Source organism: Megalobrama amblycephala, linkage group LG20 (assembly GCF_018812025.1).
Source record: "Megalobrama amblycephala isolate DHTTF-2021 linkage group LG20, ASM1881202v1, whole genome shotgun sequence".
Taxonomy (NCBI): Eukaryota; Metazoa; Chordata; class Actinopteri; order Cypriniformes; family Xenocyprididae; genus Megalobrama; species Megalobrama amblycephala.
In genome coordinates this window covers 6,700,400-6,714,160 of record NC_063063.1, presented here as the reverse complement: position 1 = coordinate 6,714,160, position 13,761 = coordinate 6,700,400, and the positions used below count along the sequence as shown (strand labels likewise).

The following is a 13,761-nucleotide window of genomic DNA, read 5'->3' as shown; positions in this document are numbered from 1 at the left end:
ACTATGGTCCCTTTAAGATGTGAAAAGAGGCAGATGATCCTGGTAACACGTGTCACTGCTGTATTGTCATTATCAACCGGTTCGGACTGGAACAGCAGCGCACATACATAAGGATGCACGTGGCATGTGTTTACAATTTAATTTACTGTAAGAAAATTCAAATTAAAGCAATCAAATTAAGCTAATTCCATAAACGCAGTCTATATACATTGTCCATGTCACAGGAAACTCCCCAGACTACATTCAGTGCGCACACAGCGGTTGCTTCCTGTATATATATATATATAATGGCATTTATAATTTCAACAGTGGCGAAAAGTAATCGATTAAGTGTTAAGGGGAAATTATCGATGTTGGGTTGACACTGCAGACAGGCTGTGTTTATTGCCATTGAATAAAAAAGGAAGTTAGAGCATCGAAATGTGAAGCTGGACCAGCGAGAACAGCTTCAAACCGGTTTACACGCCTGGCAACAAAAGCCGGAGCTCGTGCAGAACACACCGCACAATGATGAAGGACAGACCGGGATGAGCAGCCCAACACATCCACAATCATTCATATAGATCACAGAGCTCATCTCACATTATGACATATGATATGATAGGACATTTAAAATCATAACGGTGGAGAGCCAGTTCAACATCCTGAACTGAATTTACCACGGAAATCATCATCTTTTCCCGGTCGCTGGGGTAAGACATTACGTTCATTATCTTTATGAGATGTTATAATGTTTTCAGTTGTATTATTCTGTGACATATTGGATATTGCACATCACAAACAGGTCTTTAGCTTTAAATGAAACATACGCTATACGTCGTTGTTTTTCATTTTTCTTTTCGTGTTTTTTTTACTTTGATTACATAGTTTGAATTGTACATTTGTGTGAAAAAAAAAAATGCATATGCTGAAAACAAACCAAGAAGTATTTGAGTAGAGGTCAGGAGCGCGCACGGTTGCAGCTGTGCGCTTTCCGTGCGCGTCTCCGCAGTCTTGCGCTGCTTTCACGCGCATTCCGCACATCCTGCCGTTGGTGTTGTTATTTAAGTCACTGTAAGTTGAAGTTGAAATGCAAGATATTTTCCTCTACGAATAAAATCAGATCAATTAATAATAACAATAAAGGTTTGCAGAATATCTAAGCTGATATTTTTCATAAAATTAAGGTGAATGGGGACTGATTACTGAGCACCATAAAAGCATGTCCATTATACAGAAAGTCTTTGTGTTTGTTTGTGTGTGTGTGTGTGTGTGTGTGTGTGTGTGTGTGTGTGTAAAAAATTAAATGATAACAGAATTTTAATTTTTGTGCGATTCCTTTAACTCTTTTTCACCACAGGAACCCAGTGTAAAGATGAGCGCCCGGAACACTAGGCAAGCCCCGGACGGTGGATGGGGTTGGGCCATTGTGGTTGCCTCTTTCATGGGTCAGCTCCTGGCCTACGGCTCGCCCCAGTCCGTGGGAGTGCTTTACCCGGAATGGCTGAACACCTTCCAGGATGGCAAAGGCATGACAGCATGGGTCGGCTCTCTCGTGTCTGGGGTTGGACTCATTGCTAGTAAGATTTCAACATTGATATGAGATACTTTATGCTTAATAAATCTACTCTGCATAAAGATATGCTTTCTTTTTTCCTTTGTTTCGGTAAATATACCATGGTAGACAATAAGGATAAACATAATGAACCACAATAACTATGCTTTCCAACTCCATATGATCAACTTCAAACAATAAATACTGAGCAATTATTGAAAGAAAAGTTTCTCATGCTTTTGTTATAAGCTTTGACCTTGTTTTTCATTATGAAACTTGTTTACCAATAAAAAAATGAAGAGTAGCGTGTCAAATCAATAGGGCTACAATTGTGACTAATGATTTTCTGTTTGTGTCAGTGGGCCATTTGACGTCATGTCCTGTGTTTTCATAAGTCAATCAAAATATGCACTTCAAATCTGTCTAGTTAAATGCCTCGGCTTACAGTAGATCATTTTAAGCAGTTATTGACTGTATTTTTATTGAGTTTCCCATTCTCTAATAAGAGGATGCTTTCATCCTTTTGCACAGGTCCCATCTGCAGTGCCTGTGTTGTGAACTTCGGGGCCAGACCTGTGACCATCTTCAGCGGGGTCATGGTCTCCGGAGGGCTTATGCTTAGCGCTTTTGCACCCAATGTTCAGTTTCTCATATTTTCCTATGGGATAGTTGTTGGTAAGTATTTCACATTTCAGAGTTAACTTAGGTCATAGATCACTCCGAATGTGGGCTAATGGATGATATAATGCTGAAATATCCCCAAAAAATTGCTAAAATTAAATGCTCTTATTTTCATACTACATGTTCAAAATGTACTAAAACATTATAAAGTCGCCATATTTATAGGGGATAGTATGACACAAAAATGAAAGTTGTGTCATAATTTTCTCATCAAATTGTTCCAAACCTGTATGAATTTCTTTCTTGCGCTGAACACGAAAAAAGAAGATTAAAAAAAAAAAACTATGGAAGTCAATGGGGCCACATCAACTGATGTGATTACCCATATTCTTCAAAATATCTTCATTTTTGTTCAGCAGAAGATAGAAATTCATAGAGGTTTGGAACAACTTGAGAGTGAGTAAATGATGACAGAATTTTAATTTTTGGGTGAACTATCCCTTAAAATCCTATTTCAAATATCTATTATATCTATAAATGTATAAATTATTCTGTAGTTTAGGGGGTATTTAGAGCCCCCTTTTCTTGGAAATCTGTTTACCTTTATTATATGTGATTATAAGATTATAATTAAGATTATTAACCTCACACTTTTATTATACAGGACTAGGCTGTGGACTTGTTTATGCTGCTACTGTAACCATCACTTGCCAGTATTTTGACAAGAGACGAGGTCTTGCTCTCGGCATTGTTACAACAGGTAAATATATGATCAGTCAAAAATAATACACTACTAGTCCAATGTGTGGACGTACTTGACTGAATTTATGTTTCTCACAAATATGAAAACCTTTTGATCTAAAAGCACGAATATAAATTTATCTACAAAACTGACATTTTAATTTATTTGTTCATATATTTATTTATTTTAAATGGATGAGTTGGATCGGATAGGGAAGTATGAAACGTGAACTCCTTCAGTGCTGTTTAAAAGCAAGTAAAAACTTAAAATAGTACGTAGATTAGATTAGATACTGCACAATTTTGAGGAAAAAAAATCTAAATTTAGTGATTTAAAATGTGATTAAAAATATTCCAGGTTTGCTGTGCTTGTCTGTGGGGCTGCACAATTTGGCCAAAATATTGTGATTCTATATATATATATATATATATATATATATATATATATATATAATAATTATATGAGCAATATCACACTTGTGTTATTTTGCATTTATACAACAGTTCGACAGCACAAGTGTGTAAATAAATAAGAACAACAACGGAGTGTCTTTAAAAACCCTCTTTTGAGTGAAACTGCTTCCTTCTGCCACTGATTCAGATCTCAAGTTGACAGTTTAACAGTTGAGCCCAAGCCTCCATTACTAATTCTACGTCACTTTAGAAGTAGTAACGATGGAACGTTTAGTCGCTTCATTGAAGCTTATTGTATTATGTAGAGTGAGAGATCGACTAAGCGGGTGTATTACCTGCATCTTGCTGATATATTTCATGTTTATCTTATACTCATAATCACAAAATAAGTGTGAATGTCGGCTGAGAACATATCTATGTCTTTGTCCTTTTAACAGTCATGGGGATTTCCCATGACAGCGCTAGTCAATGCATTTGTAAGTTGCATCTTATAAGGTGTTGTTTAAAGTAAAAATAAAATTCTTGTAAACAACCTTGTTTCAGTGCGTTTCAATATAAAAGTCTTTGCGACTGACTCACTCATAAAGAACAGTTTTTGCTGCCATCTAATGGTGCAATAATGTAACTTTCACTGAAGTCGAAATCACAATCACTAATGAACCCTTTCTTAATACCAAATAGATATTATTTAATGAAAAATAATAATTAAATAAACAATTTTATTAAAGAATAATAAGTTTGTACAATAGGAAATCAACACAAGCAAACAGTTCAGTCAAAAGTACAAAAGCAGCGCTAGGTATAGTACAGGATTTCAGTTAAATAAAAAAATGAAACTTAACTTTGCCCTTAGCCAAATTGATTTGCTCTGGAACAAGTAATAGATTAATAATACCAAAGACTGTATGTTTGATATACCCAAAATGCCAGCGGCAAAGCTGTTCTCTGCGGGTACATGAGCACTGAACAGCCAATGATGGCCTGGAGCTCACATCTCCAAAAACGTCTAAACAAATCGTCAGAAAGGCACTATGTTTATATATAGGTTGCATAACTGAGGTTTAAATAACTACATTCTTGCCTAAAAAACTCTTAAAACGACATTCTGTGACACAACAACAGTAGTATTTGTAAAATTTTAGTGAGTTTGCTTGTCCGCCATGACACTCCCTGTGAGACATGCTGCAAGCGTAGTGATACAAGCGGTGAAACGGTACTGATACTGGTAGAATATCGCATGGCTGAAAAAGGCTCTCAGTTCAATCAGATTCCCAAATGCACGTTAAAATGACCCAAGCTCAGAGCAGATGCAGAGATGGAGTTTGTGTGGAGCAGCAATTACTGTGAACTGAGCCGCTCTGATCTGCTGCAAACACTGGTAGATACAAAGTTTCAAAGTGCACAATAAATGGAGTTATTGTCTCCCAAAAGAAAGAACCTATTCTGAACTGCTTGTCATCTGTAATTTCAGTCTTGCTTCCTGCACAAACCTGAAGAGGTTTGCAACAAATTTGTATAATGCCAGCCTTAGCTTCATTGGCTGCTCACAAACAACATCTACTTTGACCCATCCTCAAACACTGTAGATGTAGCTGAGGCCTGGAAGAGTTTGGTTTGTGTTGTTTGAATGTCGAGAAGACACTTTTTTCTGCGATACGAAAGCAAATCCACTTTGCATGCACTTCCAAAGAATGAGGACTCAGGCTCAAATCGATACAGTAAAAACGATTGTTACTGTTCTAATTACTGTGTATCAAGTGCTGAGGAATCCTCCAGAGCTGAAATTCAGATATGGTAATGGGGGTTTGGTTTCCTACACGCGCTGTAAGCGGTAGACCAATCATAACAGACTGGGCCATCTGACCAATCAGAGCAGAGTAGGCTCTCAGAGAGGGGAGTTTAGAGAGACTAAATCCTTTATCGAACCATTTCAGACACTATGAGAAAAGAGGTGATGATGCAGTGACCCAGACAGCAACATAATGCGGCCAATAAATGCTGTCAGGGGAATATTATGAGAATATGTTTTTGACCTTGTATGGATGTGAACCTATTGTAGGAGACCTCCGAAACAAAATTAGGAAACTTTAAAATAGATTAATTAAATCGCAGCCTTTGAGATTTGATAATCGCACTAAGCCATATTACAGTTTCGGTTTTATTAGCCATAGCACTAATAACATTCATATCCTATAAAAGTAAAACAATTCAATCCCAATACTGGTAATACCCAATAGGAATGCATTAACCGTTCTCATGTTTCCAGGTACAAGTATTGGAGGTTTTCTCTACGCTACGGCGCAGAATGAGTTCATTGCACTCTTTGGACTCGACGGCTGCCTTTTGCTTATTGGCTGTTTTGCACTAAACATCATCGCCTGTGCTGGACTCATGAGACCCCTGCACCTGCCGGCCTACTACCTGAAACAGAGAGCAGCCCTGGCTGAGAAGGCCGAGGAGAAGGTTCTGGAAAAGACCCCTGTCGTGGAGGACCCCATCAAGAAAAATCAGTCCGTCAACGTTCTCATCACAGCAGAGACGAAAGAGCCTCCACCGTACGAGAAGAGCCTCCTGAGTTATGTGGCGTTGGTGCGGCTCATGAAGAAGAAACAGAAGGAGTACACCGAATACTTGAACTCGACAAGGGAACTGCTTCAGAACAGGGTCTTCTTGGCCATGTGTGTGTCTTTGTTCGCGTATTGCCTGGGTGCGTACACTCCTCTTCTCTTCCTGGAGGATTTGGCCCAGAGCGAGGGTCTCATCAATGGCATCAGCACCATCCCGCTGGTCTCAATCATGTCCATCGCTGCAGGAGTGGGAAAGCTGCTGCTGGGCATCATGATGGACATCCGCTGGATGAACAGCATCTTTCTGTACGCCTTTACCCTGCTGGGCTCGGGGGTGGCTCTTCTCGTAATCCCCGTCACCAAGAACTATGCTGGGCTGCAGGTCATCTCAGCGGTGCTGGGGTTTTTTTCCGGAAACTGGTCCGTCATACCCTACATGACCACTAAGGTTGTGGGAATGGATCGTCTGACTGAGGCATACGGGATCTTGATGTTCTTTGGTGGATTTAGTATAATGCTCGGACCACCTGTCGCAGGTAATTTTTTTTAACCTGTTGACATGATTTTAGTTGTGTTAAATTAGGGCTCAGATGCAATGCAAGCCTTTAAAATGAACTTCATTCACAAATGAATTTGTACAGACCAGAGGTTGGAAAAATTTTAATTTACGCTTCTTTTCAGTTCATCAGTGGGAATGTGAATTGGAAGTCTGGGGAAAAATAGCTTCTTTTCAATTAATCAGTGGGAATTGGTCACATTAACCACAGGATTTTTAATTAGAATGTCTTGGGGATAAAGTTTTATTTAGAAGACTTTGACATAAATTAGATCAGTGGTTCCCAAACTGGGGTACGTGAGGTGACAAAAGGGGGTACGCGAACAAAATGCTGAATAGTTCATTTAATTCTACCTTAAAATAATATTAAAATCAAGCATGTATTTCTAACTGCCAAAATGTCGTAAATCCAGTACATTTAATCAGATTACCTCATCATTTGCAGTCAAAAATTACTATCCACAAGCAGCATGCATAGATTGCGTGCCGAATCTGCTGCCTTAAATCGCGCTAAATTACTGTCGTTCTCGACAATGCACCTTTGTAAAAGTGGGAATTTAGCACTTACTCGCATGAAGAACAAATATAGACACAGATAATGGATTAATTTCGATTTAAGACTCAAACTTTCTCCGATACAAAAACATACCTTGTGTGAGTTCTTGTATTTAATGATGATAACGAACAAGAATGCAATTGTTCCCAAATATCCTCATGACTGCAAACGTGACATTATTATACAACAGGTCAAAAAAATAAAATGTAGCCTACATTTTAAACACAGTACTGTCAGTATTTACTCTATTTTGCAGTGAAATAATAGTTCTAAAGAAAACCACAGCAGAACTACAACACACGTCTGTGTTTCGTGAACAATTCTGCGGCTTTGAACGAATCGTGAGTCAATGATTCAATGATTCATTCACAGCCACTTGCTTTGTTACTGAATGAATGACTCGATGACTCACTCATAAAAACAGTGACTTACTGCCACCTACTGGGGGGTTTTAGTTTAATACTTAAAAGTTTTACTTAGTTTTACCATCATTGCATATTTCTCTATTGAACATTTTTTATTTAAAACATTATTTATTTTATAAAGTTATTCATAAAGGTAAAAAAAGGGGGTACGCGGAAGGATGGTAATGCCTTCAGGGGGTATTCCAAACTAAAAAGTTTGGGAACCACTGAATTAGAACATTTTGGGACAAAATTTGTGTTTTTCCACTATACTACATTAAAATTAAAGTTAATTATTTAAATATATATAAATAAATAGTTTCTATAAGTTGGTCAATGACATACCTTTTTTGTCAGGATCTGTTGCAATCCAAATTTGCAATACAACTCTTCTATAATGAAGATGTCTTTAATTTCAGAATTAAAGGATAGGTTCTCTGATTTTCAACCAGCTTAGTAAGTAGTATATGTAAATGAACAATGTGTACTCCTTTCTCTGTTACCTATTACACCTAGATATGCCTGTTTATTTCTCAGCAACAGTCCATCTATTGATGCAAAATGCATCATTTAATAACTTATTTTAAAATAGTAATTAAATTTAAATTGTAAGGAAAATATGTTATTGCTTTTAACTTCATGGTTACACCACATGACATTTTAGAATGCATAATTTTACGTCATCCAGCGAACTTTTGACAGCCCCAGGACTTTGTTAAAACTACAGATTGAAATTCCACATTTTTGTATCCCTGCCGACGAATGGTCAGATCAACAGTGGAGTGGTTTCAAATCAAAAGTGCATTATGAATGTTGAAGTTATTGGCAAAAGGGAACTTTACAGCCCATTTTCTTTGATTTCTCTAGTCACATAACACAGATTTCAAAAATGTTTTCACATTTCCACTGCATAGACAGCCAAGTTTTATTAAAAGCCCATCTTGCAATCAGTGAATAATTTTGGCAGGCATAAATAAAAAAATGTCAGGGTGGAACAACCATCCTAATCATAATGAAGAAAAATTCTTGAAAACCAACATGCAGAGAAAAATAAACATGAAACAGAAATCAGACCCTCTTTACTGGGTCAAAAAGCCCTTATCAGACCATTTGACCTTTTATGTGAAGGCAAGATTAGTTCAGTTTGTAAAATGTTATTATAATATGGAAGATATTTGTGTATATGTATATATCATATATATAATATATATATATTATTCCATTTAATTCTACTTCCATAAATTCTGAAATAAATTATAATGCTGCATCCCGTTTCAATTCAAATTCAGGAATTGAATTAGAATGTACAAGACAAAGTTCTAAATTTCGAGAGAGTATAAAGATTCAACAAGTTTACCTGTGGAGTGATATACAGTATGTAACTCTGCTATTTGTTTTGTTTCTCACTCCAGGCTGGATTTACGACTGGATGCACTCCTATGACCTGGCGTTCTACTTCAGTGGGAGCTTCGTGCTGCTGGGAGGAGCTGGCCTTTTTCTATCTGCTTTGTCCTGTTGGAACAAGAACCAGGAAGAAACCAACACACCAGAAACAGAATACACAAATGATTATGAGAAAGTGGCGACGGTGGCCTGAAACATGAATACGAGATTAACTGCTGTACAGAAGATGAATTCTCACACTCCCTAATTACAAAAGGCTGAAGCGTACGATGTTCTGAACATGTCAGCTGGATGTTTTTACTCAGCATGATACACTGAAGAATTCTAGAAAATGATGAAAGGACTGTGGTTAGACTGGTTATTTGTGGCCTTGTTTTAAGAGGCTCTGGTCCTGCATTCAGAACACATAACAGGTTTTCTGTTAGATTTGTTTTGTTTACTATATGGGTGGAAGGTGAGTAAATTGAGATGGGAGTCTTCAGTGCCATATGTCACCAATCTTAGAAAAACAAATATTTCAACCATCTCAAGTTTTATGAGATGACTGTATTGTTTTTTTATGTATAGACCTACAAGACTTACACTACACTAAACTGCAAATAAATATAATTTTTGTATTTGGTTAACTATTCCACAATCTGAAAAAACATTCTGCAGTATTTGGACGGGTGATAATCAATGTCTTGTGCTGTACCAAAGTTTTGATTGTTGTTGGTTTATTTATTGTATTTGATTTGTGTGTCTGTTCATAGGGGTCAGACATGCAGCACTAGACTAATTGTGCTTTTATGTTTATACCTTGTTTTTGTTTTTTTTTGCCTTGTTATGAAAAAAGTTGTATTTCTTAGTGACACAGACTATAGTCTGTAGTTAATTTAAAACCACTTGCTATAAAGCAATATGTATTTGTGAAATGCTGTCAGGTTGTTTTTTATAGCAGTTTAGCTATCTTTTAATTTCTTTATTTGTATACTTTTTGAAATACCAGTTCTTATTGACTGTTTTACACATTTTGCAATAGACTGTGTATGTTTGTATTTGTAATGCTTTCGGTTTGCTTTCCTTTTTTCAACTGTGGCAAGACATTTTTACTTGAAATATGTTTTTATTATATTAATATTCAAGGAACAGTGAAAAGAAAAGGACATTTGTTCCACCACTGTTTGTATTGTAAAGAAAACCATCACAGAAAACATTTTTGTTATGGCACCTTTAGGTGTAGTGCCATTATTATTTATGTTTCTTTTATTGTTTTAGTTGCATTTTTATGGTTTTTATTATTAAAGTATTGATGATATAATTGTTGCTTACTTTAGCCAGTTTTCTTAATTAAGCGTCTAATTTTTCAACACTGGTCATGGCCTGTTTATGCAGATGCAAGCAAAGCCAGACTTGCAGTAAAGATTTGCACTCGGTTTCATTAGACTGCCATGATGTGAGGTGGCCTTGCCATCTCCATGGATACAGTAACCATAGTGAATGCAATCAGAGCTCTATTTATGCAGTCACCAGTGTTTGTTTAACCTGCAGGTTCTGATAAAGGCTGTAAAATGATGATACATATAAATAGTTTTTGATGCTTCTATATGTAATCAAATCCAAGCTGTGACAGATAATACTCTACATAGTCTATGAAATGTTTCCAAATGTCACAAAAACAAATGGGGAGATTTTTCAAATTAAAAAAATTCTCCTTAACTACAGTGCAGAACATATTACAAGCACAATATGTAAGATTTTTGGATTAAAATATCCAAAAACTACTAGAGAAATAAGCCATTTTAACCAGGACATGGACTGTGTCCATGCATCGCCTATCGATGACATCAATTCAGTTCAATTCAATTCACATTTATTTGTATAGCGCTTTTCACGATACATATAATTTCAAAGCAGCTTTACAGAGAATGCATGTCAACATTACAATTTAAAGAATGCAGTTAGCAAATAATGTAATAATTTAGGCAATTAATTTACAATCACTGTTAGCAGTTTAATTGAAGGTAGAAGCAATGAGCTCCTGGAAATAATGAATTACAGATTAACAATAATTAGGATATATTGAAATTTGGCAATGTGCATGTTGATCCAGATGATTGCATCATCTGAAGTCCTCGCAGGAGTTGGCGCCGTCTCTTCAAAGGTGTTGGTCATCTGAGGTCTTCTTAAGAGGCTGGATCCAAACTGAAGCTGATGTCCTCTCTAGTCAGAAAAAGAACAGTGCTTTTCTGTTCTTTTTCTGACTAGAGAGGACATCAGCTTCAGTTGGAGAATAGCTGCTGTTCATAACATTAAGCAAAGATAGTCATGTGCAATTGATCTGGTATGAGATGCATTATGTGAATGCTTGGCTGAAGAGATGCGTCTTTAATCTAGATTTAAACTGGGTGAGCGAGTCTGAGCCCCGAACATTATCATGAAGGCTATTCCAGAGTTTCGGAGCCAAATGTGAAAATGCTCTCCCTCCTTTAGTGGACTTAGGATATGCTAGGTACAACCAGAAGTCCAGAGTTTTGTGATCTTAAAGAGTGGAAGGATTGTAGGGCGATAGAAGATCGGTTAAGTACACAGGAGCTAAACCATTTAGAGCCTTATAGGTCATTAGCAATACTTTATAATCGATATGGAACTTAATGGTTACCAGTGTAGAGATGATACAAACTGATGATACATGATCATATTTTCTTGACCTTGTAAGAACTCTAGCAGCTGCATTTTGTACTAATTGTAGTGTAATGTAATTTATTGAGGAAGCAGGACAACCAGCTAATAATGCATTACAGTAATCTAGTCGAGACGTCATGAAAGCATGAATCATACCTGCGTTACTCTCAATTTCTGATTTATTTTGTAAAAACCATGTACAGTGGCCGAGAGAGCTCAACACGCTGCAAATGAAGAAAACACATGCAAAAACACCAGCAAATAAAGAAAACATCTTCATCAGTTTGACAACATATGCGCTGCAAAAGTTCACAACACAAGCAAATACAGAAACGCGCTGCAAAAGTTCACAACACAAGCAAATACAGAAACGCGCTGCAAAAGTTCACAACACAAGCAAATACAGAAATGCGCTGCAAAAGTTCACAACACAAGCAAATACAGAAACGCGCTGCAAAAGTTCACAACACAAGCAAATACAGAAACGTGTTGCAAAAGTTCACCACACAAGCAAATACAGAAACGCGCTGCAAAAGTTCACAACACAAGCAAATACAGAAACGCGCTGCAAAAGTTCACAACACAAGCAAATACAGAAACGCGTTGCAAAAGTTCACCACACAAGCAAATACAGAAACGAGCTCTACTTCAACATGTTCTGATAACACTTTATTTCTTAATATTTCTCTTGTGGCCCATACCTATTGAAAGAAATGAGAAGATGTAGGAGTTAAACAAGTTGTTTTTTTTCAAATGAGTACTTATTACAGCGTGTCGGTTATGCCTGATGCACAATAATTATTGCAGGGCAAATTAAAATATTAATTTCATTCTAAAAGTAGCCTAATCATCATCATCATCATCATCATCATTCAGATCATCGCAGAAGGGGCTTGAGATCACCAGGCCTGGTATGTGCTATTTGCAGCGCGTTTCTGTATTTGCATGTGTTGTGAACTTTTGCAACACAATTTTGTATTTGCATGTGTTCTGAACTTTTGCAACATGTTTCTGTATTTGCATGTGTTGTGAACTTTTGGGCCAATATGTTTTATTAGACAAGGGAACAACTGTTTGGATACATTTATAGACAGAAAACTAATCATTGTTATATAGCTCAACACGTTTAGTCTTAGAATCTTGTTTTCTTGATTTTCCTTGAGTACCAGGTTTTTATCACGCCTCGGAGAAAAACACTATTTGTCAAGTGGCTAACATAGCATAATCAGATGCAGCTTTATTTTTAGTACAGTAACAGTAATACAGCATTTTCCCTGTCATACAATACGTTTTAAAATGAATTGCATGCCATTTAGCAACACAAGCCATCCAGCATTTATTAATATGATATTCTAATAATGATTTAGCTTACTGCAGTGTGCAACAAGTGTCTCATAGCAGCTGTGAATCAAATGCACAGAGTAATGTCATAACATCATTTTCAACACACTCAATTGTATCTAATATGATAAGCAGTGATGCGTTACCCCACATTCACTTCCCCGGAAGAAGCTGAAGCGGCGCCGGTGACATAATAAAAGTCCCGCTGCTCGTGTGGCGTGTGTTGCACTCATCTCTCGTTATCACTTGCTCCAGCAGCACTCGGTCCTGCTCTGCTTCATACTAACATTAATAATCTCATCCATGCACATGATTTCTGTCAGAGTCCCTTCCAGATTTGTTTCCACCAGCTGTGAGGTGAAGACGACATCTCCCATGATTCCACGATCAATCTTGGCGTCATCAAGCTATGCCTTCGTTTTTAATAGGCGACCTCTAGTGGTGAAAAATTACATATTGTGCCTTTAAGTAAACATTTAAACAGTCATAAATGCAACACTTCTGAAGCCTATTGCTTCTATTATTGATTATATTTACGTTAATACTGTACTATACTATAAATAGTTTTTGATGCGTCTATATGTAATCAAATCCAAGCTGTGACAGATATTAAGGTCATTGCACACTGAGTCCGAAATTCGCATGCGAAACTTTCGCACGTTAAAAAATAAATTCGACCTCACGTTATGTCAATCGCGTTTGCACACTGCCTCCGAAACTTTCGTCCGTCAAAAAAATATTCGGATCAGGGGTGCGTTTCCCAAAGCGAACTATGGTCGTAAGTTCCGTCGTTACCAATAGAGTTCAATGGGACTTACGACCATAGTTCACCAACGATGCTTTCGGGAAACGCACCCCAGGTTCGATTTTCTGCGTTTTTCGCATCCGTGGCACGCATTTTGAGAGACGTTTTGACAATTCAGAGCCACCGTACGCGAACGCAAAAATCCAGAATGCCA

At 37.1% G+C, this 13,761-nt stretch overlaps 1 protein-coding gene across 3 annotated transcripts; it reads left to right on the top strand.

Annotated features, from left to right (window-relative positions):
- Positions 1-278: 278 nt before the first annotated feature.
- On the top strand, positions 279-10,097 carry slc16a9b (solute carrier family 16 member 9b). Of its 3 annotated transcripts, none has more exons than XM_048170060.1 (6): positions 279-692; positions 1,340-1,559; positions 2,066-2,209; positions 2,820-2,915; positions 5,577-6,413; positions 8,806-10,097. In XM_048170060.1, the coding sequence occupies exons 2-6, from the start codon at positions 1,355-1,357 to the stop codon at positions 8,988-8,990; spliced, it is 1,467 nt and encodes a 488-aa protein (XP_048026017.1). In that variant the 5' UTR covers positions 279-692; positions 1,340-1,354; the 3' UTR covers positions 8,991-10,097. The 3 variants fall into 3 exon arrangements, with proteins under 3 accessions (XP_048026017.1, XP_048026019.1, XP_048026018.1); XM_048170062.1 differs by lacking the exon at positions 279-692 and adding an exon at positions 985-1,053; XM_048170061.1 differs by lacking the exon at positions 279-692 and adding an exon at positions 1,041-1,166.
- Positions 10,098-13,761: the final 3,664 nt, after the last annotated feature.

Coding starts and splice junctions, on each gene's coding strand:
- slc16a9b (XM_048170060.1), top strand. CDS start 1,355: ATGAGCGCCCGGAACACTAGGCAAGCCCCGGACGGTGGATGGGGTTGG. Junction 2,916..5,576: donor TCTCGGCATTGTTACAACAG/GTAAATATATGA, acceptor TCATGTTTCCAG/GTACAAGTATTGGAGGTTTT. Junction 6,414..8,805: donor GCTCGGACCACCTGTCGCAG/GTAATTTTTTTT, acceptor TTCTCACTCCAG/GCTGGATTTACGACTGGATG.